The sequence below is a fragment of the Gossypium hirsutum genome, chromosome A03, assembly GCF_007990345.1.
Source record: "Gossypium hirsutum isolate 1008001.06 chromosome A03, Gossypium_hirsutum_v2.1, whole genome shotgun sequence".
In the NCBI taxonomy this organism is placed as follows: domain Eukaryota; kingdom Viridiplantae; phylum Streptophyta; class Magnoliopsida; order Malvales; family Malvaceae; genus Gossypium; species Gossypium hirsutum.
In genome coordinates this window covers 8,085,874-8,108,146 of record NC_053426.1, presented here as the reverse complement: position 1 = coordinate 8,108,146, position 22,273 = coordinate 8,085,874, and the positions used below count along the sequence as shown (strand labels likewise).

The following is a 22,273-nucleotide window of genomic DNA, read 5'->3' as shown; positions in this document are numbered from 1 at the left end:
CTACATTGATTGTTTGATTGGCCCTTTCTCTTTTTTGGGCCAACAGAATTAATGGCTTTCAAATTTTAAAAATGATATTAATTTATATAATTGTATCATAAGATATTCAAATGATCTTATTTACAATGATTTTATTAATGAACCTTTGGCATTACAACTTATCATGTGCAAATGTTTAGGTACGTTGTATCTAGATTAATTTTGATTTAATTTCAGATATATTTAGTTTAGTTCCCTTTCAAATAATAAAATGAGTAAAGTTAATATTTTAAAAAATTTGACTGTTGATCAAACAATAATTAAATAAATCATTAAAATTAATTTAAAAAAATAATTTAGTTCAACAATTAATTTTTAATTCGATTTTCAATTTTTCAGTGATTCCAAACCGTCCATTGAGAAACTGATTTATTCGATCCATCCGGTTCCAAGTTCCAACAAGACCGAGCAAGACACACCCGTCGACTTAGCAGCTAGACTCGTAATTAGGTCCGTGAATTAATGAACCGCTCAGCTCCCCGTTTGACTTAGATATCTTTCTTTACGTAAATACCGTACACGTGTCGCACAATTGAGCTGTCGTTGGCCTAATAATCACGTGCAGTGACCCCCCCCGCCCAAACTCCATAATTCGCTGTAATAAATAAAGGATTAATTCCACTAGAGATCCTTAAACCATGATTTAAAATTTTAAATTGCTCTCAAACTTCAACATATTCTAATTGAAGTCATCAAAATATTCATATGATATCAATAAACTCTTTCTCTCAGCTTAACCATTAAATTGAATATTAACATTAATTTTTTCACTCAAGTTTGATGTGAAAAATAAAACACATTGTGTATGACTATTGTTTGGATAACTTAGATCAACATAGTAAAAAATAAAAATAGCTTTTCTAAATTTTATTAAAATTATCTGTAATGACAGGTCCTAAGATTAAGTTTGGAGGGTCCGGTAAAAAAAATCAAAAATTTTAGGAGTCCAATGGGAACATTTTAAAAAAAATAGGGGTTTTCTAATGAGATTAATGACATTTTTTAAATATTTTAAGATAGCTTAATTAAAATTGTCAAATAAATTAAAATGTATAATGGTAATTTTTTAAAATTTGAGGAGGCCTAATTAAAATTTTCTAAAAATTTCAAGGTAAAAATCAAAATTTTTCAAAAGTTTAGGGGCCAAACCCCCTAACCCCCGTTAGGATCCTCCCTCTATTTATGTTTTGTAACACAATATATTCAAACTAGATGCACAATTGTTTGTGATTTAATCCATATATTTTAAATATGCTCTAAATCGGTTGACAACTAGCATTTAACGATTTTTTTAAAAGAGAAATTTATTAGTTCATTTAATGAACGAGTCCATATAATTTTACGGAAAAAAAAAACCCTCAGCCTTTGTAGGAGTTGAAGAATAAGCTCCATCAACACAACAATAGCTTTAATCTTAATATCAAATAAACATTATGACACATTGGCAATTGACTTTGTCACAACTCAAGCACGACAAATTTAAAGTAATTAGAATCACTTAATACAATAATAAAATCAACTTCGGATGGACCAAAACGATAGGCAATATTTGACAAAAGAACCGAGCATTCACCAAATTGGAGAGAACCACGACAAAATTGTCCTTAAAATCAACATGCTACAAAAGCAGACAAAAACAACTAAAAGTGAAGACTTATTAAATAATTGAAAACCAAAAAAAAAAAAACCTAAGACAACATGAGTCCAAATCAACTCGTAAAATAATTTATTATTCCAAAACCCTCTCAAAACAGAAAGAAATAAAAAATTATTGGTGACTGGTGGAGTTTCAGCAACGACAAACACCATTATCTGTCCATCACAACTTATGAAGACAACAAAGATACTCACAAAATAGATCTGCAAACTGAAAAGAGAGAAATCATATTGAATGAATGGAAAAAAAATAGAAGGATGATGGGAGGGAAAAACATGAAGGTGATAGCCCGTTTGAAGGTCGATACTATTGCTAGGCAAAATAAAAGAAAATAAGCAAACGACTTGAAAAAAAAAGTGTTAGGGTTTGATTGTTATTGTATTGTATTTAGCACCTAAATTGATCTCTACACTTATGGAAGGACATGATGGATACAATATTGATAATTCGAGGATTCAAATAGAACATTTCAAAGTTTAGCAACCAGTTCAGAATAAGAGCAATAGTTTGAGGAAATTTGGTGAATTAACCCTAAAACAAGTAAAAAAAATAAATTGCCGTGAAAGACCAGAAAAACTGTCGCATCACCTCCTAAGCTCCAAATCCACCAAAAACCAAAATTTCATGGAGATTTTGAGGTAATATCACCCCCCCTCTTTTAATGTCCATCTGTTTGCTAATACCTGATTTCAGATCCTATCTGTTTGCAGGTTGATTTTTTATTAGGATAAAGTTCAGCGAGATTTGAATAGTTAGAGCTTACTCTTTTGGTTTTGATCTAATTAATTGAGAATGTGAAGTTTTCATAGGTTTCTCCGGAAGAAAAAAAAAGTGTTTATTTTCCATGGAAGAGAAAAAAGGCTATAAAGGAAATTTAGTAGTTTCTTCAAATCCTAAAGCACTTCCCAGGAGTAGTTTTAGGCAGATAACTGCGATAAGGAATCATAGAAATGTTAAGGGTGCAGCAGGTCATGTAGCGATATTTTTGCTCAAAGTTGCTGCATTAGAAACAGTTAGGCGGGTCTCAAAGGCCAAGTGTCCCTTTTTATGGCGCGGTTTTCAGGCTCTGCAAGTTATTTGCTATCCGCCCTTTAACTTTGTCCAGAAATGGGTTCCCTTTAAGGGTTTGGTTAAAGGAATGCAGGTTTGTTCTTTACAATTTTGTAGAAATCTGCATTTTTCAGTTAATTGCTAGGTTGAATTATTTATGATAAAGGTCTTATTCTTAACAAATGATTGACTTTGTTCCAGATGTTGTCGAGGCCGCTATTGGTGCTTTCAATCGCGACATCGCTTTCTGATCAAGAAGAGTTAGTTGGCGAAGCCTCGGTGCGTAGAAGTGGTCCTCTGGTGAATACAGAATCGCATTCCGAGGAACCCTCTTTGCAGACGGCCTTGGATGCAAGGTAACTCAAGCAATGAAGTCTATGAGAAGATTTTTTTTTTTTTGGGGGGGTTGCTTTTATGTTCTTGTGTTGGCGTGTCAATCTTGAATGGACACTAATTTTGCACTGGCACAATCTAAAATAGGAATGGAGCTTCAGTAATCTTTAAAAAACTGTCCACTCATAATCTGATCTTAGGAGCATCGATTGACTTTGTAATCGACTGATGCTGCAGAGTGATAAGTTGGGTTAGATTGCACCTAAAAATGAAGTATTTATAAAGGCAAACTCTATCATGCCTACACATAGATCATGGAATTTTCCTAAACATGAAGAATTGCTAGTAACTAATATTATACCATTTATTGGTTCCATAGTTCAGATTCGATCCATATCTATCTTCTTCAATTCTGATTAATTTTTCTGCTCATGAGACTATCTTTCTGATTTTCTTATGTTCTAATAGTACCAAATAGAATCATAACTTGTCATGTTGAATATGATTAGGCCAGGCTTCCCCCTTAAATATCATGGGTTTGCACGTTTCAAGCAATTTGATGTTCAAGTTGACTAGCAAGTGACAAGTTTATGTGCATTTATATGTTACTGTTTCTCCTAGGAACTTGTGGATGTCTACAATAATGATCTTTGCTTACTAACCTCTTCAAGTCTGTGTAAACTGCTGAATCAGTAATCATGAAGCTTCCCAAAATCTGGAGTGTGAAAGCTGGTTGGATAAACTCCACAATGAGCTGGAAAATCAAGGAATTAGTTTACCAGAGAGGTGATGATGATTTCTATACATGAATGCATGTATGGTATATTTTATTTGGTTTTTTTTGGTTGCAAGAAATGTACCACATTACAAATTCCCCCCTATAAATGATCTTGCTGAAATAAAATGGTTAATCAATTTGCAATCCTCGTGTATTCAAGTGCTAGAACCCCGTATTGAAATGAGATAAACTTCTTTCTTTACTAGAGTTAAAGTTCATCATCCGGTTGTTTGCTCTCTCTCCTTTTATTCATTACTAATAATTGATGATGAACTTTAGTTTTCTTCATCTCTCTCAAATGTCAACTTCCTCTATAGAAGTTTTAACTGCAAATTTTTCATGGTGGCATCCAACTGTGTTTCTGGGATTTGTTCCTTGTTTTGGCATATGCATATTCGTTTTTGAATTGCTTTGTTTCTTCCTTGCAGCAGACCATGACATAGTAGTGTTTATGCAGAATCAATTATGAAGATCTACGTAGATTTTATACAGCTGCAAATGGTGACTTTGTAGTTTTCCTATCATCAATTAAAAAGACAATCAAATGGAGGGAGACATATAGAATTCTTTCTCCAGAAGAGCTTGAGACATGGGCGAACATGGTATTCTGGCATGGATATGATCTCATGCACCGACCTTGTCTCATAGTACGGCTTGGGCTAGCTTGCTCCTGCTTGCCATCTCATGACAGACCTCGTTTTGCTCAGGCAGTCAGTATGTTTTTAGCCCCTTTAGTGCTGTTTACGTTTCCATTTTGCTGCCATTTGAAATTTAATGAGACTTCCTCTGTTATTGGTTTCAAATATTTAATTCCTTTGTTTAATGAGTTGTAGATAGTGTTGTTGGGGAAAGTCTCTTTCAAAGAATTATTTTTCCTTCTGAAATATCCAGCAGGAGTATCCAACAAGATATCAATGAAATCTTGTGATCATCTGTACCACTTCCTGTTTCCACCAAGATGGATGCTTTTTCATACCCTTACAGCGCTGTCTTTCCTCTTGGTTTGCCAAGTGACTTTTTCCTTAACAAAAGAAATGACATTTTTATCCAAAAGAATCTATTTTTCTGGACGGGCATTTTATCTATGGAATTCAATTAACTTTTGTAGGCAAAATGTATACTGGAGTCTAAAATTATTATCTTTCACTTGTTATAAGAAACTCAATCCGAGACAAAACATATCTTCTTATCATCACTATGGATTAAATTTTGAAGTCATTAATCAATGTTTTGGCCTCAATTCTTTTCTTTTCCTTTTAGTTGGTTCTGTATAAGATGTTATGATAAAGAGCAATGGTTGTTGCTGCAGTATCTCAAGTTGAGTACGGAATCATGTATTTAGTTATTCCAGAGAATCCTGAAGTTACAGTATTAGTGGACTGTGAAGGATTATCCCCTTTCAAAATTCCCATGCAAGTAATGAGATCATGTTCTTCCCTCTTGCAAGACCACTACCCCAACCGTCTTGGCTGTTTATTTGTTATACGGCTTCCTCCAGTTGTTCGTGTCATTGCTCAGACTTTTATTCAGGTTAACTTTCCTCCTTTGACTAAAACATGAATGTGTTATATCTCATTGCATTTCTTTTCTTCTTCTTCTTTTTTTTGGCCTCAAATATGATGAGGGTCCGGTTCTCTTCTTTTTCTCTTGTGTACCAATTTGTGGCTTTTTTCAGGTTTTGAAACCAACTACAAGGAAAAAGTTAAAAATTGGAGGAGAAATGTACCGCAAAATTCTCTTGGAGAATCTTCAGACACTCCCATCATATCTAGGTGGAGACTGTAGATGCACAAAATGTTTAAATATTGGTATGGATGTGAAGCGTCCACACACGGACCAGTTGAACAAGTTACAGACAAATGAAGGTGTTAGTGACAGTGAGGATACATCTGAACTTGATCTGATTTGTCAGGATGATATTGACCCGAGTTGGAGCTACGACCAGGTATTGAGAACTGCCATAATAGGTCTGCTTATGTTTTGGGTTCTTATAGCTGTCATGGCAGGATTATCTGATCCTGAATTTCAATCTCAATAAGATGAAAGTGGTGCTCTTTCTATTACAGTCCATCCAGTTCTTTTCTTGTTCAAGCCTCTGAGTGGTTTGATAGTTTGAATATGTCCATTGTCCCCATTGTGTTTATATATTTTCTGCCTGAAATTTGATGCTGTATTAGGAAAACTAGGTTCTTGTGATCATTGGAGCTCTATATCGTTGTCCATATGAAGTTTTATATAAGGTTAATAAGCTATTGTCATATTCTTAATTCTTTCTACCCATAATATGGTTTATTGGTTTTTATTGCCTCCTTTGCTATAATATGTATTGATAATAGCATGGAATGTGGCAACAAACTAATGAATATTGCTTGGTTATAATCGATAAAAAAAATCCTTAAAGCTGGTCATACAGGAAATAATTACAGAGATGAAGCATTTGTCTTTGTGATGATATATCTCATATGCCAGAGTACAGTATACAAATGTCATCATTGTTTTTCTTTATTTTTTTCTCTTTTGCTCTATGCCACTGATCTCTTGGAATTAGCATTGATTTTAAGAGTTCCATTTGTTTTTATATGCTTGCCTTTGCAAGAGAACAATAGATTGTGAAGAATGTGACAGATGCCTTGGTATGGTAATTCCTCTGTTGTTCCAAAGTTGTCTGGCATCTGACGAGTCTAGGATGGATTCAATTGCATTAATATCAAATTGAAGTATTTTCACACAATTTCATAGTTTTTATATGATAAATTTCAACGGTTAAAATTTATCAATATGTTCCACATAGTTATTTAGTAGTACTGAAGAAAATGGGCCGAAAATGATTGAAGGATCATACATGATAAAATTTCCAAGGTAATGTATATAAAAAGAAAAAAAAAAGAAAACTAAAACTAGATTAACTTAAAACAATATAAAATAAGACAAAAAAAGTTGATATTTTAGCTTTTCTATTTATATGTGAACTTATAAGTTATAATTGCTTTAGTCAACAATGATATCTTGTGGATGAATAATGATACATTGTACAACTCAAGTAATAAAAAATTTGATATTCCTTAAGATCTTAAATTCGAGTTTTGTAGATAAAAGTTGTGTTGAAAAATATTTAATTTTCATTTAAGAATTTAATCTAATTTAATTATAATTCAATATAATTACTTTTTAGTAAAAGAACTCGTATCTTAGAAAAAGAAAATGATACATTGGGTAATCTAAGACAAATTAAAGTTAACATTAAATAGAAGAGACCTTGATGAAATACTGTGATTGAGAGTTTACGGTCTTCTGCTATATTTCATTTCCCGATGAGGTTCTTTTCACCCTTCCATTTGTTATCAGTCACTTAAAAGTACTAAGTCAAGGTGACCTTTCCTGATTCACAGGTGGTTTCATATGGCCCATGCTGGCTCGGTGAAAGCGTAAGCTAAAGACTTCGGTGAAAGCGTAAGCTAAAGACTTCACCGCTTCACCTAATAAGCATGACACGCTTTTATAGCTCTCCCACAACCCCGTTTTCACGGTACGGAATCGCTTTTATAGCTCTCCCACCTTCTTTTCCTCCCATATCAAGACGTATCAATTCGCAAGACAGAAAAAAATGATCTAACATGTTTGTGGCTGCTGGGATTTGAGGCCAGGCCTCCACAGCCACAACGTATGATTCTTACCACTAAACTGCAGCCACCCCTTGCATTCAAAAAACTAGAAATAGTTTATAAATATTTTTCAAACGCGGAACTCAACATTAAGGGGATTCTAATCATGCTTTCCAACCGTCGGAATTTCGAAATTTAGTACCTAATGTAATTTATTTTTGACAATTTGGTCCTTACATTTGTTTAATTTAAAAATTAAAATCCAGTTAATAACTCTATTGATGAATATTCATTGTTAGTGACTGTAGCTAATAACTAGTTTCCATTATGAACTGTTAGCTTAGCTTATCATTATTTGTAATTGGTTAAAAAATTAGTTAACAACTTAGTGAATTAGTGCTATTCACTCTTTAATTCTTTATGTAAATATGACTCATCTGTAATGCTGAGAGATTAGAGTCTTTTGAATGAAATGAATAGATCTTTTTTCTCTGTTATTTTCTCAGTCTTCTTTTAAGCTTTTTCTGTATTTTTTTGTTTCTTTGATGTTCAATCATGGTATCAAAGCTATTGCCTAACATCATTCACTTGCTTTTCAACTCATGTGCACAATGGTGATTCAAGATTGTGATAAAAATCGATGGTCAACTTAGAGACAAAGCATTTTGCAAATCTTGCAAATCTTCCAGTAAGAGTTCAGTCTTCAAATGAAGTTTCTCAATCAGGTAATCTAGGCAATTGTACTTCTTCTTCTCTTAGTTTGTAGTCACGTTCAATTGTGTCAACATCTATTGCATTAGTTTCCAAAGCATGATATAGTCAAAATAAATGAGAATAATTACGTGTTATGGAAATATCAAGTAGCTTTGATCATAGTAGGTTATGGTTTGAATGGTTATATATTTGGCACTCTAGAGATCCCTGCTCAGTTTGTTCAAAGAGATAGCAGTCAGTTAGTTGAGAATTCAACCTTTGTTCTTTATAGACAACAAGATAAGCTCCTAGCATCATGGTTATTGTCTACTGTTTCTGATGAAATCTTGTCTCATTTGCTTGGTTCAAGCACTACTTTTGTTGTATGGAGTTCTATTAGTTGTATGTTTGCAGCAAGATCTCAATTTTAAGGCACACTCTTCATTCCCAAAATCAAATTGCTTTGTGATACATTGAATGCTTCTGGCAATAATGTTTCTGAACAAGAACAGGTTAGTTGATTCTTGCTGGTTTGTCTATTGAATTCGAATTAGTTTTAGTTGTTACCCCTTCAAATAGAGACACTTTATCATTGGATTTAATTATTGACTTAATCTACTCTTAATCATATTCTTTTTCATATATAATTCACTTAACCTTATCATTCTTACTAAATTCTCTCTCAATATCTATATATATATATATATATATATATATTTATTTATTTTTACTTAATAATTTTTTAATTTAATACTTATAATTTCTCAAAATTTTCATCTAACCACTTATCTAAATTATTTTGCTTATTTCTGCTTTTATATATTTTTTATATTTTTCATATTTTGCTAAACAATCCCTATTTTTCAATATTAAAATTTTAACAGAACAATTCATAAAATTTAAATTTTGCAGTTTTTACAATTTGGTCTCTGAAGTTCAATTTTTACTGTTTTATGATTTTAGCCCCTGAAAACAAAATTTGCTTCTTCCAAAAACAGCACAGAATTCCCAGATTTTTATAAGTCACTCCCTTTTTCTCAAATTTTCATATTTTAAAATCTTTACAATTTAATCCCTATAACATCAGTTCTTGTCACATGATGTTCTCTTTTCTAATTTTTCAAATAGAAAAAATCATACATAACAATTAAGATATTAAAATTCCAGATTTCCACATTTCAACTTTTAAAATTTGAACTTTTAAAAATTTCTCAATTTAGTCCTTTTATTCTAAAACATCCTAATTTAAGTATAAACTTTCCAATATGTTAACTATCATATTTTTATAGTCTTATCGTAAAAATAAAAAATTTGATCTCTCTATTTAAATCCTTAATTTCAATTTTTTTTCAAATTTAAAATTTAATCATTACTTTAATTTTTATCAAATTAATCACATTAACAAATAATTTTTTAATTTACTCATCCAAATAATATTCAAAATAAATATTTACTACTTTCAGCATCACAAATACACAATTCATCATTCACACCTAATAAATTTTGAATCATTCATCCAGTTGTCATTCACCATTCTCTTCGTACATAAACATAATATTTTCTTTACTTACAACATAGAAAATAATTATAAAAAATTAATTTTTATAATATCTTATTAGATTAAACCCTCAAAATAAATAGAACGTAATAATTTAAACCACTTACCTTAATTTCTTAACTAATTTCTTCATTAACCTAACCTTTCGCACACTTCCATCTTCATCTTCAAGCCTTGATACCTTGATTTCCTAAATTCTCTTAACTTCCTTCACTTCCAACTCTAATTTCTTGTTTCCAAAATGATAATCGAACTCTCTAGAATTTTTATTTCACTTTTCTTTTTTGGTGGTTATGAAAAATTTCATAAACTTTAAGTAAAAATGGTGGATTTAATAAAAAATAACTAAATTACATTAATTCACAAACTTTATTTCTTCTCTCTTTTATGGATGTTGGGAGCTTTGTGAAAGTATGAAGAAATTTCTCTATATTTTGTATAAATATTACTTGTCTCTAATGCTGAGAGATTAGAGTATTTTGAATGAAATGAAAAGATTTTTTTCCTTAATTATTTTCTCAGTCTTCTCTTAAGCTTGTATTTTTTTTTTTGGTTAATTTGATGTTCAATAATTTATCAATTTAAATATGTATCATTTCAATATTTAAAACTCTAATTTTAAAATTAAAGTTATTATAGGTATTGGGATTTAAAAATAAATAAATTAACGGATCGTTTGAAATTAAAATTAGAGAGACTATTTAATTAAAATTAGAGAGACTATTTATTTCCAAGGGAAAAGAAAAAGGGGACTAAATTTAAAATTATGAAGAATATAAGGAACAGGGATAAATTAGACCTAAAAGAATCCCACGTATATTCTTTTTGTGTTTCCTCCCACTAAAGCAAACACAACGCAAGGCAGCTGCCATTAATACACTAATTACAACCTTAATCTTTAAATCGCCGCGTTTGTTTAAAAAAGAAATTTTAATATACTAGTTCTGTTTTTTTTTTTCAAGTATTGTAGGTTTTAAAAATTCAATCTTTGAATTCAGTTTGGTGTGGTCTGTAGTTTTTGGTATTGTTATCGAGGAGCTATCATTGAAACCTCTCACTTTTCGTAAATTTGAAGGCTCCCCAATTTAAATTTTTTATTTTTTATTTTGGAAATTTGTTCGGTGGAACAAAGTTTCGGTTTTTAGAACCATTTTTTTGAAGCTATAAATAACACTATTCGATCCCAGGACTTTGTGTGTGTTCAGTAAGAGATCAATCTCGCAAATTTTGAATCAGGTTTTCTTTTTTGTTTCTCAAATCCTTGATCCAAACTCTATCCCCTTTTTTAAAAAATTCTCAATGAGTCCCTCTTCTCTGGTAGGTTTTTGAGTTTAAGTCGCGAGATCTGAGCAATGGCAGCAAATTCATCAAATGGGGAACAACAAACACCCTCAAAGCCACCACCTTTGCCATCTCCATTGCGTTTTTCCAAGTTTTTCCAGGTCTTTTTATTTATTTATTTTATACTAAAATAATGGTATCAGCTCATTTTCATAAATATGTTACGCAGTTTTCTCTTTCATTATGTTAATTGATAGTGAATGATGTTGATGTTCTGCATCTGAGTAGCTGCCTTTTTTGTGTGAATTATGTAATTTGTTAAAAGAAATTATATTGAGCTTAGTCCTTTGATTATGGCTTAAGGAAAATGGTTTAATTAGAGCAACTTAAAGTGGGGGCAGACAATGTATGCTACTATGGTCCCTCAGCATATTAAATTATATGCTATATCACAATGTACTAACAGTTGGTGACAGTACTCTTAGCTTCATGGATCTATTCTTGATTTGCACTCTAAACTATACCAAGTTGATTAAATGTGTTTAATTGTTGGATAATCGGGTTAATATTCAAAGAAGATTATCGAAGGTACATGTGGCAGGTCATATTCCAAAAATGACCTCTTTTCTTTTGATTTCTTGAAGTGTAATTTTCTGTCTTTTTCAACATAAATGCCATGAGATAATTGAGAGTTATTATAAGAATAAACAATCCTTCAAGAGCAATTCATTCAGATCTATTGAGAATCATCCTCAGATAATTTGATGATGAATCTCAATATGGTTGCCCCTCCCGAACAGGTAGCTCCACGAGTATAGATCCATTATTATGGTTCGATATTCAGCTTAGATATGTGAATATTGTCTGAGATCTTGTTTATCTAATTACTCTTGATCTTTATGCCCTTGATCTAATTACATCTTTGTAGGAATATTCTGTAAATATTTTAGGAATATTTTGTAGATATTCTTTTTATTAAAATCCCTTATTTTAAGGGATCATATTTCCTATTTAGTATCTTTCCTAACTTAGAGTTTCCTAAAGTAGTGTGTTGTATATAAAAACTCTGATTTATGTTCTATTTAATATATAATACTCTGATTTCTACATGGTATCAGCTTAGGTTACGATTTCTTTTTCAACCTAGACCATGTCCGAAACTCCTTCTCCTACTTCGGAGATTACTTCAAATCCAGAAAATTTTTCTGGTTCCGATGCTCCATCAGATTCGTCTAGTCAAGGGTCTTGTGAAGGTAATCTGGTCATAAAAGATCCAGAAGGTAACCTTTCTTCTACTGCATTTTTCTCCTCCCAGTTGAATCCTAATTGGATCCTCGATTCTGGTGCTACGGATCATATGACTGGTAACAAGGCATTGTTTCACAATTTTTTCCATACCTTTGGTAAAGCTGTCAAAACGGCTGATGGTACCTTGTGCAAAATAGAGGGACATGGCACTGTTATTCTCAATGAACAGATTGCACTTAAAAATGTTCTCTTTGTACCAAATCTGGCGTGCAATCTCATCTCTGTTAGTAAATTGTCCACAGACTTGCACTGCTCTGTAATTTTTAATGATCGTGATTGTACTTTGCAGGCACTGATCTCGAAGAAGATGATTGGTAAGGCCAGCTTGCATAATGGTCTCTACATCCTCCCTACCTCTCCTAAAATCGAGATCTCCAAGTCATTTACCGCTTTAGGAAAAGTTGATACTGTTATGTTATGGCACTTTCGTTTAGGCCATCCTAGTTTCCAATACCTTGCAAAATTGTTTCCTGCTCTATTCATTAATAAAAGGCCTAATTCTTTTTCTTGCAAAGTTTGCTCTCTTGCTAAACATACTAAATCATCTTATTTTCCTTCTACATACAAGCCTTCTTACCCTTTTGCTTTGATCCATAGTGATATTTGGGGTCCTTCTCGGGTGAAGAATGCTGATAATTGTAAGTGGTTTATCACTTTTATTGATGATCACAGTAGGATAACTTGGACTTATTTGCTGAAAGATAAATCTGAAACAGCTAGTGTTTTTGTGCAATTTTATAACATGGTTCTCACTCAATTTGGGTCTAAAATCCAGCTCTTTAAATCTGATAATGGCAGTGAATTTTTTGCTAGGTCTTTAGGTGATTTTTTTAAGGAAAAGGGCATAGTTCAGATTAGTTCTTGTGTTGGAACCCCACAGCAAAACGGCGTTGCCGAAAGAAAAAATAGGCACCTTCTTGAAGTTACTCGTTCTCTTCTATTTACCACTAATGTTCCTAAATATTTGTGGGGGGAAGCCTTATTAACTGCCACATATTTAATCAACCGGATGCCTAGTAAGGTTTTAAAATTTCAAACGCCTCAATCTATATTTTTGCAGCACTTTCCTCATTTTAAGCCTATCTCCTCCATTCTGCCACTTAAAATTTTTGGCTGCACTGTTTTTATCCAAAATATTGCTCCTAATAAGTCCAAGTTAGATCCTAAGTCTTTAAAATGTGTATTGGTTGGGTATTTTTCACTTAAGAAGGGTTATAAATGCTATCATCCTCCTTCTAAACGATTTTTCACCACTATGGATATAACATTTTATGAGCAGGATTCCTATTTCACTCAGGCTGAAATTCAGGGGGAAACATGGAGTGATTTTCAGCCACAACAGGTATCTCCTTCTAATCTTCATTGTCAACCTTCAGAATTGCCATCTTGTTCGCCATTACCTGCAGATCTGTCACCTGTGAATGCTCCCATTGATTCTCCTGTAGTACCTATGACTAATTCACCTACACCCACTTTAAACACTCTTCCTGAAAATACACCTACTCCAATTGACAGTCTTCAAAAAACACCATCACCCAAACAGCTTCGTGTCTACACAAGAAAAAGAAGACATATCCCTGAGACTGTTTTGCAATCTGATTCTTGCCGAGAATTGGATTTGGGTCCAGCTGCCGAAATGGAAGAAGAAATCAGTAAGTCCACTACTCTAGATGACTTTCCTATTGCTATTAGAAAAGGGGTTAGACAGTGCACCAAGCATCCTATTGAAAAATTTACTGGTTATAATTCATTGATGCCGTCTTTTCAAGCATTTACAGCAACTTTGGATAAAGAACAGGTTCCCACAAGCATAGCTGAAGCTCTAAAGGATCCAAAATGGAGAAGGGCTGTTGAAGAGGAAATTTGTGCACTAGAGAAAAATGCTACTTGGACCATTACAGACCTTCCTCAAGGAAAAAAGGCTGTCGGCTGTAAATGGATCTTTGCTGTAAAGTATAACTCCAATGGCAGTATTCAACGATACAAAGCTAGACTAGTGGCCAGAGGTTTCACGCAAACATATGGGATAGACTTCACAGAAACTTTTGCACATGTGGCAAAGCTTAACACTATTCGAGTACTCCTAAGTTTGGCTGTAAATTGCGATTGGAAATTACACCAACTTGATGTAAAAAACGCATTTCTTAATGGCAAGCTTGAGGAAGAAGTCTATATGCAATTGCCACCTGGCTTAAAGTCTATTGAAGGTAGCAACAAGGTTTGCAAGCTCAACAAGTCTCTATACGGGTTAAAACAATCACCCAGAGCTTGGTTCGAGAGGTTCACTAAAGTCATTCTTCAAAATGGCTACAAGCAGTCCCTTGCCGATCATACGCTTTTCATCAAGGTAACTTCTACAAATAAGAAAGCTATCCTAATTGTGTATGTGGATGACATCATTCTTACTGGAGATGATGAGGAAGAGATTAGCAATTTGAAGAAGTTGTTAAACAGGGAATTCGAAACCAAGGACTTGGGAAAGCTAAGGTATTTCCTAGGAATGGAGGTGGCAAGATCAAAAGAAGGACTTGTGATCAACCAGAGAAAGTATGTACTTGATTTACTCAAAGAAACTGGTTTTCTTGGCTGTAAGCCGGCTGATACACCAATGGAGGCAAACTTGAGATTCAATAAAGAAGATGAGTCCTTAGTAGACAGAGAGAAATTTCAAAGGTTAGTTGGGAAACTAATCTACTTATCCTTGACAAGGCCAGATATAGCTTTTCCCGTAAATGTGATAAGTCAACACATGACTAATCCTACTGAAGAGCATATGGCAGCAGCAAATAGAATTCTCAAGTACTTGAAGAAAACTCCAGGACACGGCTTAATGTTTAAGAAGACACAAGACAGAACTGTTAAGATTTTTACAGACTCTAGTTGGGCTGGAGATCTCACTGAAAGAAGATCCACTAGTGGGTACTGCACTTTTGTTTGGGGTAACCTTACAACTTGGAGAAGTAAGAAACAATCTGTTGTTTCAAGAAGTAGTGCTGAAGCTGAATTTAGAGCACTAGCTTTGGGGATATGCGAAGGAATTTGGCTACTTAAATTACTAAAAGAACTTGGCACAAATCAGGAGGATCACTTTGAAGTTTTGTGTGATAATCAATCTGCCATTCAGATTGCCAAGAACCCAGTTCAACATGACCGAACAAAGCATGTTGAAATTGATAGGCATTTTATTGCTGATCAAGTCAACAAAAAGACAGCCACTCTTTCTTACATTCCTTCAGAAGGACAGATTGCAGACATTCTTACCAAGGCTTTGCCAAAACCTGTGTTCAATAAATTCCTATTCAAGCTGGGATTATACAATGTATATTCTCCAGCTTGAGGGGGAGTGTAGGAATATTCTGTAAATATTTTAGGAATATTTTGTAGATATTCTTTTTATTAAAATCCCTTATTTTAAGGGATCATATTTCCTATTTAGTATATTTCCTAACTTAGAGTTTCCTAAAGTAGTGTCATAGGTTGTATATAAAAACTCTGATTTATGTTCTATTTAATATATAATACTCTGATTTCTACAATCTTGTAATAAGCTTTTTGTTTCTTCGGTTGCATTATGTTTTATCTTCATTTACATTCCATTTATATCACTAAGACTTATCTTTTTTACTGTTCACTACAGTCCAACATGAGGATTTTGGTTACTGGAGGAGCTGGTTTTATCGGCTCCCACTTAGTTGACAAATTGATGGAAAACGAGAAAAATGAGGTTAGATTTTCTCATCATATCCAAGCTTTGTTACCTTGTTTAGAAATGTAGTGTTGGACTGGTGAATTACAAATATCATGTTCTATACCATTATTCATGTCTACCTTGTATTTAGGTGATTGTTGTTGATAACTACTTCACTGGATCCAAGGACAATCTTAGAAAATGGATCGGTCATCCTAGATTTGAGCTTATTCGTCATGGTGGGTTCTCATATCGTTTAGCTTGTTATTGTTCCAGGGTCTCTTAACATCAATGTGTTCCTTTCTCATTACCATAAAGGTCTAACAGATGTCTGGTAACTATATTCCTTTTTTTTTGCAGATGTTACTGAGCCATTGTTGGTCGAGGTCGATCAGATTTACCACCTTGCATGTCCAGCTTCTCCAATTTTCTACAAACACAACCCTGTGAAGGTGGGTGTTGGTGTTTTGGGATTCTTTCTAAAATATTTCTGAGCAGTTCATTAATTTTTACTCTTGTTTTCTAATAGACAATAAAGACAAATGTCATTGGCACACTGAACATGCTGGGACTTGCGAAGCGAGTTGGAGCAAGGTAAGGGAATGCAGTTCTTTATCAATTTATTTGAGCGCCCCTTTTCTTTGGCTCTACTTGATTGGTATTTATGTTTCAGGATCTTGCTCACATCAACTTCGGAAGTGTATGGAGATCCTCTTATCCATCCACAGCCCGAAACATACTGGGGCAATGTGAACCCAATCGGTAAGTCTATGGAGATCCTCCAATGACACATTTTTTCTCGTGGAAGATAGAGTACTTCATTTCTTTTCAAATCTGTCAAAATTCTAATGAGGAATTGAACCTAGGAGATACAATGAACATAGAATTCAGCTTTGCAGAATGTATAATGTTATGACAACATTACTCTAGCACTAAACATCTTGTTTTTGTTATAGGGGTTCGGAGTTGCTATGATGAAGGGAAGCGTGTGGCTGAGACCCTAATGTTTGATTACCATAGGCAGCATGGGATAGGTAAATTTTCTTGGTTTCCTGAATGATGTCATCCTGTTATTTTTCATAAGTCTTGACATTTTTCTTTTTTTCCTTTTCCATAGAGATCCGCATTGCTAGAATCTTCAACACATATGGGCCACGGATGAACATCGATGATGGGCGTGTTGTTAGCAATTTCATAGCTCAAGCACTGCGGTAATTAGTGTGATTTAATGCGCTATATCTTCTCCATTTTATTCTTAGTTTTGTTATCAATTAGGTCCCCATTCACATCTCTGTTTGGAGACTGTTGTTGCCTAAATTTTCTTACCTTTTAATCAATTTAAAAAAATAAAATAAAATCTTTTCCCTCTAGTTTTTTTTCACTTGAATCAATTTCTCTCTCATTTCACTTCTCTTTTGCACTTTGCAGTGGTGAACCACTGACAGTTCAAAAACCTGGTACACAAACTCGCAGTTTTTGTTTTGTCTCTGACATGGTATGCTCTACTTATATATTTTAACAATTTTACTAGCTTTAATTCCTTGTGATGATATCCATCTATTATAATAAATTAAAGTATAACATTTGCATAAATGACTAGGTTGATGGCCTTATTCGACTCATGGAGGGGGAGAACACTGGTCCAATCAATATTGGGAATCCAGGTTATCCCTCAATCTTTGTGTTATATGAAATGTTCGTCTAGGATTTACTGATTGCTCTGAGACCTATGTCCGTTCTCATGCACTTACTGCTTTATGTGCCTTTTGTACTGCTTTAGGTGAATTTACAATGCTTGAGCTTGCTGAGATAGTAAAGGAGGTTAGTTTCATGGTTTCATTGGTGTTTTCACATCCTTACACACACACACACAGAGATAATCTGTTTAAAGTACTCGGGAGTAGCTCAAATCTGTTTTGAACATCTTGAAGTTGGGGCATATTTGCTTATTTCGGACTTTGTTTTGAATACCATACTGTGAAAGAGTGAGGGTTCGAAAATCTGAAAACATGGAGACAAAGGAATGGGGGATGCAAAGTACTGCTTTTTTTTTTTCTTGGTTTTTCCGGGTGTCTTGAAAGTTTTTGTACCCTATCTGGTGTGTATCATTGCAGCTTATTAATCCGAAGGTGGAGATAAAGATGGTGGAGAACACTCCAGACGATCCACGGCAAAGAAAACCTGACATCACAAAAGCGAAAGAATTGCTAGGTTGGGAGCCGAAAATGAAGTTGCGAGACGGTCTTCCTCTGATGGAGGAGGATTTTAGGTTGAGGCTCGGAGTCTCCAAAGAGAAATGAATTTTTTTTATTAAAAAAAAAAGTACTTTAATGAAATTATATAGAAGGTGAAATTTTGGATTGAGCGATTTCAGTGCTTGTGGTGGGAAACTGGGAGCTTATGTTGTGTGATTTAATATAGTTAATGCTATCTCCTTTGCCTTGTTTTGTTCTTTATGATGCCATAGAAAATAAACCAATGTATCCCACAAAATGTGAAGAGTTTGTGAAACTATTTTAATTTTGGCAGGGCTTATAAATGGTGTTTGTTGCCTTGAATTTTGTTTGTTATAGCAATTAATAAAATTGTTTATGATTCTGTTATATATGCTATATTTGGCTGACACTTTACAACAATGAGTTGACAATCTGACTTTGGCTTTGTTTACGGTTGTTTAGTTCTTTTGAATCAAAACTTTGATTTTACGTACTAAAAAATTTTCAAACTTTTAACTTTTTAGCTAAAAATGAAATTATCCTTTTAATCTCCAATTAAATAAGTCCAGCGGTATAGCGTTCTCTCTTTCATTTCATTCTACCCAAATGTATAGCTTTGCACCGTCAAAGAATTATAAATCAAATATATTTTGCTTTTTAGAACTAAATCAAATTATTATTTCTGTTCTTTTTGATATAATGCTTGAAATTATTTATAGTATTTTTTCAACCCTTAAAATAGGAAGCGCGTTTGAACCTATGTAGTCTTGCATGGATAACAATACCAATGTCAATCGAGTTAAGACTCAATCAACGAATAAAACTGATACCAATTGAGTTAAGACTTAATTAACGAATATTTTATTTTCTTAAAAAACACTTTTGACAACATGGTAAATATTGTGTTATGTTATTTATTTTATTATGTTATTTTGGATTCAGAGTCGATTTTAAATTTGATTTATTAATTTTAGGGTAAAATACATTGGTAGTCACCCAATTATTAGTTTTTTTCTTTTTGTTATCTAACTATAAAAAGTTACAAAATAGTCATCCCTTTATTCAATTTTTCATATTTGAGCAACCAACCATTTAATGGCTAAAAAAAATGATGTGGCGGCTTTTAAAATTTGCATAACAGCAACTTTAACCTTTAACGTTTATACAGTGTCAATTTAACTGTTAATTCTAAAAAATTTATCCCTCCATGTTTACACATGGTGTAATTTGATTTTTTTTTTACTTTTGATTTTCTTTGTGACCCTTAACAAAACTTAAAAAAATCTTCATCTAAGTCTCATAGGAAATCTACTAAAATTGGAAACCCCCAAAACCCTAGGATAATAATTTTTCATTTTCTCATTCTTTTCTCTTGATACTCTGATCCTTCATCGTTAGAATGAAGCTAACAGTTGAACTAACTCTATCTTCATCGTTTCACTCTTTACCAATTTTATAAGATTCACACTTGAATCGTTCAACGTCAATTAAATCGAGCTACTCTTGTTATTGTCATCGTCGTTATTACCGTCTTTGACAAATACAAAGAGCTTCGTCACCCATTCAATTAACCTACTATTAAAAGGAAAACGAAAGTGCCTTTGTAACCATCAACTTTTAGAATCAGATAGAGCCATGAATTAACTCGCATTATCGATCACTAAGGCCAACATCAAAGGATTTCGTTGGTAAATAAGAGAGATTAAATGCTACCACTTGGTCCATGTGTTTGACTCAATGGAAAAATAAAAAACAAGAAGAAACAAAATAACCCAAATTTTGAGAAATAGCAAATCCAATTTCTCTAAGACTCCGTTTGTTTGCCAGTAAAATATTTTCCGGAAAATGATTTTTGGAAAATGATTTACTTTTCTGGAAATGATTTACTTTTCTGGAAATGATTTACTTTTCTGGTGTTTAGATAAATCTGTGTAAAATATGTTCTGTTGTTTGGCAGATTTCCTGAAAATAATTTACAGAAAAGCTGTTTTAAATTAAAAAAATATGTATTTAAGAATTTATTATTTTTCATTGTTTAATTGAGTTTATTATATATATTAATAAATTTATATTTAATATCAAGCATGTACAAGTTGCCAAGTTCTTAAATTACTCTAAAAAAGTTAGACAAAAAAAATTTAAACCATTATATAGGAACCATTGCCATGTTTTGGGATTTAACTTGGACAAAACAAAAATTCAAGCCTTAAAACAAAAATAATTGCTTAGTTCCAAACCAAATGTAAGAACAATTGCCTAACTTAGTGGATCAATAATAAATTCAAGCCTCAATGTAGCATCAGTTACCAAATTCAACTCCCAAAAAATGATACACCATCAAATTTATTAGAAAACTTGTGAAATAAAGCCAGCAATTTCTTTTACTAAAACGTCCTAGTTACCTTTGAGAAACAAAAACCCTGGACAATAAAGTTTAAACATTGCAAATCAGCTCATCGAAGTAAACAAAATGTGACAGTAAATTAAAGAAAATTCAACTTCAACCAGTCAGATGTGGCCTAGGCTTCTCAAATGAAAAACAATATCCAATCAACAAACTGACAGATGTTCACTACCAAAAATTTTAGAACTATAAACCACATTAACTCTCTTTTCATTGCAATGAGAGAACTCAAATAAGTTAAGCTTTGATGCCTTGTAAGTGATTTTCAGCTTCCTGGTAGGCGACCTTACCTTATTGAACACCAATGGGAACTTGATTTTGGAGTTGTGGAGCTGCTTGGTGTCATCTCTCTTGCATAGCTTGGCTGGGATAGTTGCAGTCTTGATAATCTGGATACATGGGAATCGGACTCTGTGGCGAGAAGTGATCTCAGTGTACTTCTGTTCAACAGCTCCGTTTAGAGTAGTGTCACGGTATTCCTTGTACATGTTATGATAAACAGTATGGCTTTGGTAGCGGAGCCATATACCATAATTCTTGATCTTGGTAGAGTTCTTCTCAAATATCTGCAGAGAAATTTGATTTAGATACCAAGCATTAAAAAGAAAAGAGAGTAATATCATGAGAGTTAAGAGATCCTTGGGTAAATATTACATTAAAGGGTTCTTTTCCGGAAAATGTTTTACTTCCAAACAAACAGACCTTAAAGTAAAAAGTACTCACTTCGTTAATTCAACTCAAATTTAAGTCTAAAGCTAAAAAAAAATATTATTTTGCTTCAATGGCAACCAGCTCAAGCTACAAAAAATGAGTTAATTGTCGTTATGAGATACCAAGTTCTCCTTTGTTTGAAGTACAAGGAAAGCATTGTATTTGGGGAATATCTAGTTTAGTAATAAATATAATTTTTTTTTAAATGTATTTTTATTTCTAATTTACACATTGCGCATTGTGTTATATTTTTAAAAATTAGGTAATGCGTAAACATTGAGGATTACATTTTTAAAAATTAAGACCAAATTAACATAATATATAAATATTAGGGATTAAATTTTTAAAAATTAAGATTAATTTGATACCGTGTAAATATTAAGGGTTATATTTATTATTATGTTAATTTTGAAAGTTATCATGTTTTCGTTAACCATTTGACAGTTGGTGATCAAGAAAAGAAAAATTAAATAATTAATTCACTATTTTATAATTTGGTAGTAAAAAAGAAACTCCGATGAATACATACGGAGTTTACCCTTAATTTTGTATGGTATTATGTTGGGTTTAACTCCTAATTAATTAGATCAGATTTTACAGTTTATTTTTCAACGTTAATTGTGAATCGAAGCAAAAGTACTGATGCTTTAATTAATAAACCTCGACTTTTGTTCACCCAACTGCTCATTGAACTCTTTTGCAACCCTGCTCACACTCTTACTTCCAAATCCAATTCCAAATTTAAAGGAAAAAAAAAACTGAAATTCAATTAGATTATTGTTTTGTCAAATTTGGGTCGAATCAATCTTGAGTGAAGTTATAATTCGGAAGTGGGCATACTGAGTATAAAAAATCAAAATTTCAAACTAACACACAAATATCCAGTCAAACTTTAACCCTCGAATTTCAAGTCAAACTTCTTGCTCAGCTAAGCACGAACCGATTACGACCTTAT

General features: G+C 32.9%; 3 protein-coding genes across 10 annotated transcripts; 2 read left to right on the top strand and 1 right to left on the bottom strand.

The window, feature by feature from the left end:
* Window positions 1-2,178: 2,178 nt before the first annotated feature.
* LOC107885936 (phosphatidylinositol/phosphatidylcholine transfer protein SFH11) lies at window positions 2,179-6,124 on the top strand. 3 transcript variants are annotated; one of them, XM_016809705.2, is made up of 7 exons: window positions 2,179-2,334; window positions 2,407-2,840; window positions 2,948-3,102; window positions 3,773-3,865; window positions 4,315-4,571; window positions 5,167-5,387; window positions 5,533-6,124. In XM_016809705.2, exons 2-7 carry the CDS (start codon window positions 2,541-2,543, stop codon window positions 5,893-5,895), a joined length of 1,389 nt encoding a protein of 462 aa, XP_016665194.1. In that variant the 5' UTR covers window positions 2,179-2,334; window positions 2,407-2,540; the 3' UTR covers window positions 5,896-6,124. The 3 variants fall into 3 exon arrangements, with proteins under 3 accessions (XP_016665194.1, XP_040963405.1, XP_040963398.1); XM_041107471.1 differs by having other exon boundaries at window positions 2,280-2,334; window positions 2,390-2,840; XM_041107464.1 differs by having other exon boundaries at window positions 2,280-2,840.
* A 3,325-nt stretch (window positions 6,125-9,449) lies between these two features.
* On the top strand, window positions 9,450-18,545 carry LOC107885934 (UDP-glucuronic acid decarboxylase 5). 6 transcript variants are annotated; one of them, XM_041107457.1, is made up of 15 exons: window positions 10,450-10,946; window positions 11,032-11,152; window positions 12,110-12,244; window positions 12,589-13,641; window positions 15,937-16,023; window positions 16,139-16,226; window positions 16,348-16,439; window positions 16,517-16,581; window positions 16,661-16,749; window positions 16,944-17,021; window positions 17,105-17,198; window positions 17,416-17,482; window positions 17,588-17,651; window positions 17,768-17,808; window positions 18,102-18,545. In XM_041107457.1, exons 2-15 carry the CDS (start codon window positions 11,063-11,065, stop codon window positions 18,285-18,287), a joined length of 2,229 nt encoding a protein of 742 aa, XP_040963391.1. In that variant the 5' UTR covers window positions 10,450-10,946; window positions 11,032-11,062; the 3' UTR covers window positions 18,288-18,545. The 6 variants fall into 6 exon arrangements, with proteins under 6 accessions (XP_016665191.1, XP_040963380.1, XP_040963387.1 ...); XM_016809702.2 differs by lacking the exons at window positions 12,110-12,244; window positions 12,589-13,641 and having other exon boundaries at window positions 9,450-10,946; XM_041107460.1 differs by lacking the exons at window positions 12,110-12,244; window positions 12,589-13,641 and having other exon boundaries at window positions 10,502-11,152.
* Window positions 18,546-20,686: 2,141 nt separating this feature from the next.
* LOC107887990 (60S ribosomal protein L18a-3-like) lies at window positions 20,687-21,338 on the bottom strand. The gene has a single exon (XM_016812188.2). It carries the CDS (start codon window positions 21,228-21,230, stop codon window positions 20,754-20,756), a length of 477 nt encoding a protein of 158 aa, XP_016667677.1. The 5' UTR covers window positions 21,231-21,338; the 3' UTR covers window positions 20,687-20,753.
* Between the last annotated feature and the right edge of the window lie 935 nt (window positions 21,339-22,273).

What these genes read in the sequence shown, in the direction of transcription:
- LOC107885936 (XM_016809705.2), top strand. Translation starts at nt 2,541, where the DNA reads ATGGAAGAGAAAAAAGGCTATAAAGGAAATTTAGTAGTTTCTTCAAAT. An exon ending in GGAATTAGTTTACCAGAGAG is followed by an intron (nt 3,866 to 4,314) that starts GTGATGATGATT and finishes GTGTTTATGCAG; the next exon opens with AATCAATTATGAAGATCTAC. An exon ending in TTGCTCAGACTTTTATTCAG is followed by an intron (nt 5,388 to 5,532) that starts GTTAACTTTCCT and finishes GGCTTTTTTCAG; the next exon opens with GTTTTGAAACCAACTACAAG.
- LOC107885934 (XM_041107446.1), top strand. Translation starts at nt 11,063, where the DNA reads ATGGCAGCAAATTCATCAAATGGGGAACAACAAACACCCTCAAAGCCA. An exon ending in TAGTCAAGGGTCTTGTGAAG is followed by an intron (nt 12,245 to 12,588) that starts GTAATCTGGTCA and finishes TGTACTTTGCAG; the next exon opens with GCACTGATCTCGAAGAAGAT. An exon ending in CGAAATGGAAGAAGAAATCA is followed by an intron (nt 13,952 to 14,068) that starts GTAAGTCCACTA and finishes CGTCTTTTCAAG; the next exon opens with CATTTACAGCAACTTTGGAT.
- LOC107887990 (XM_016812188.2), bottom strand. Translation starts at nt 21,230, where the DNA reads ATGATATTACTCTCTTTTCTTTTTAATGCTTGGTATCTAAATCAAATT.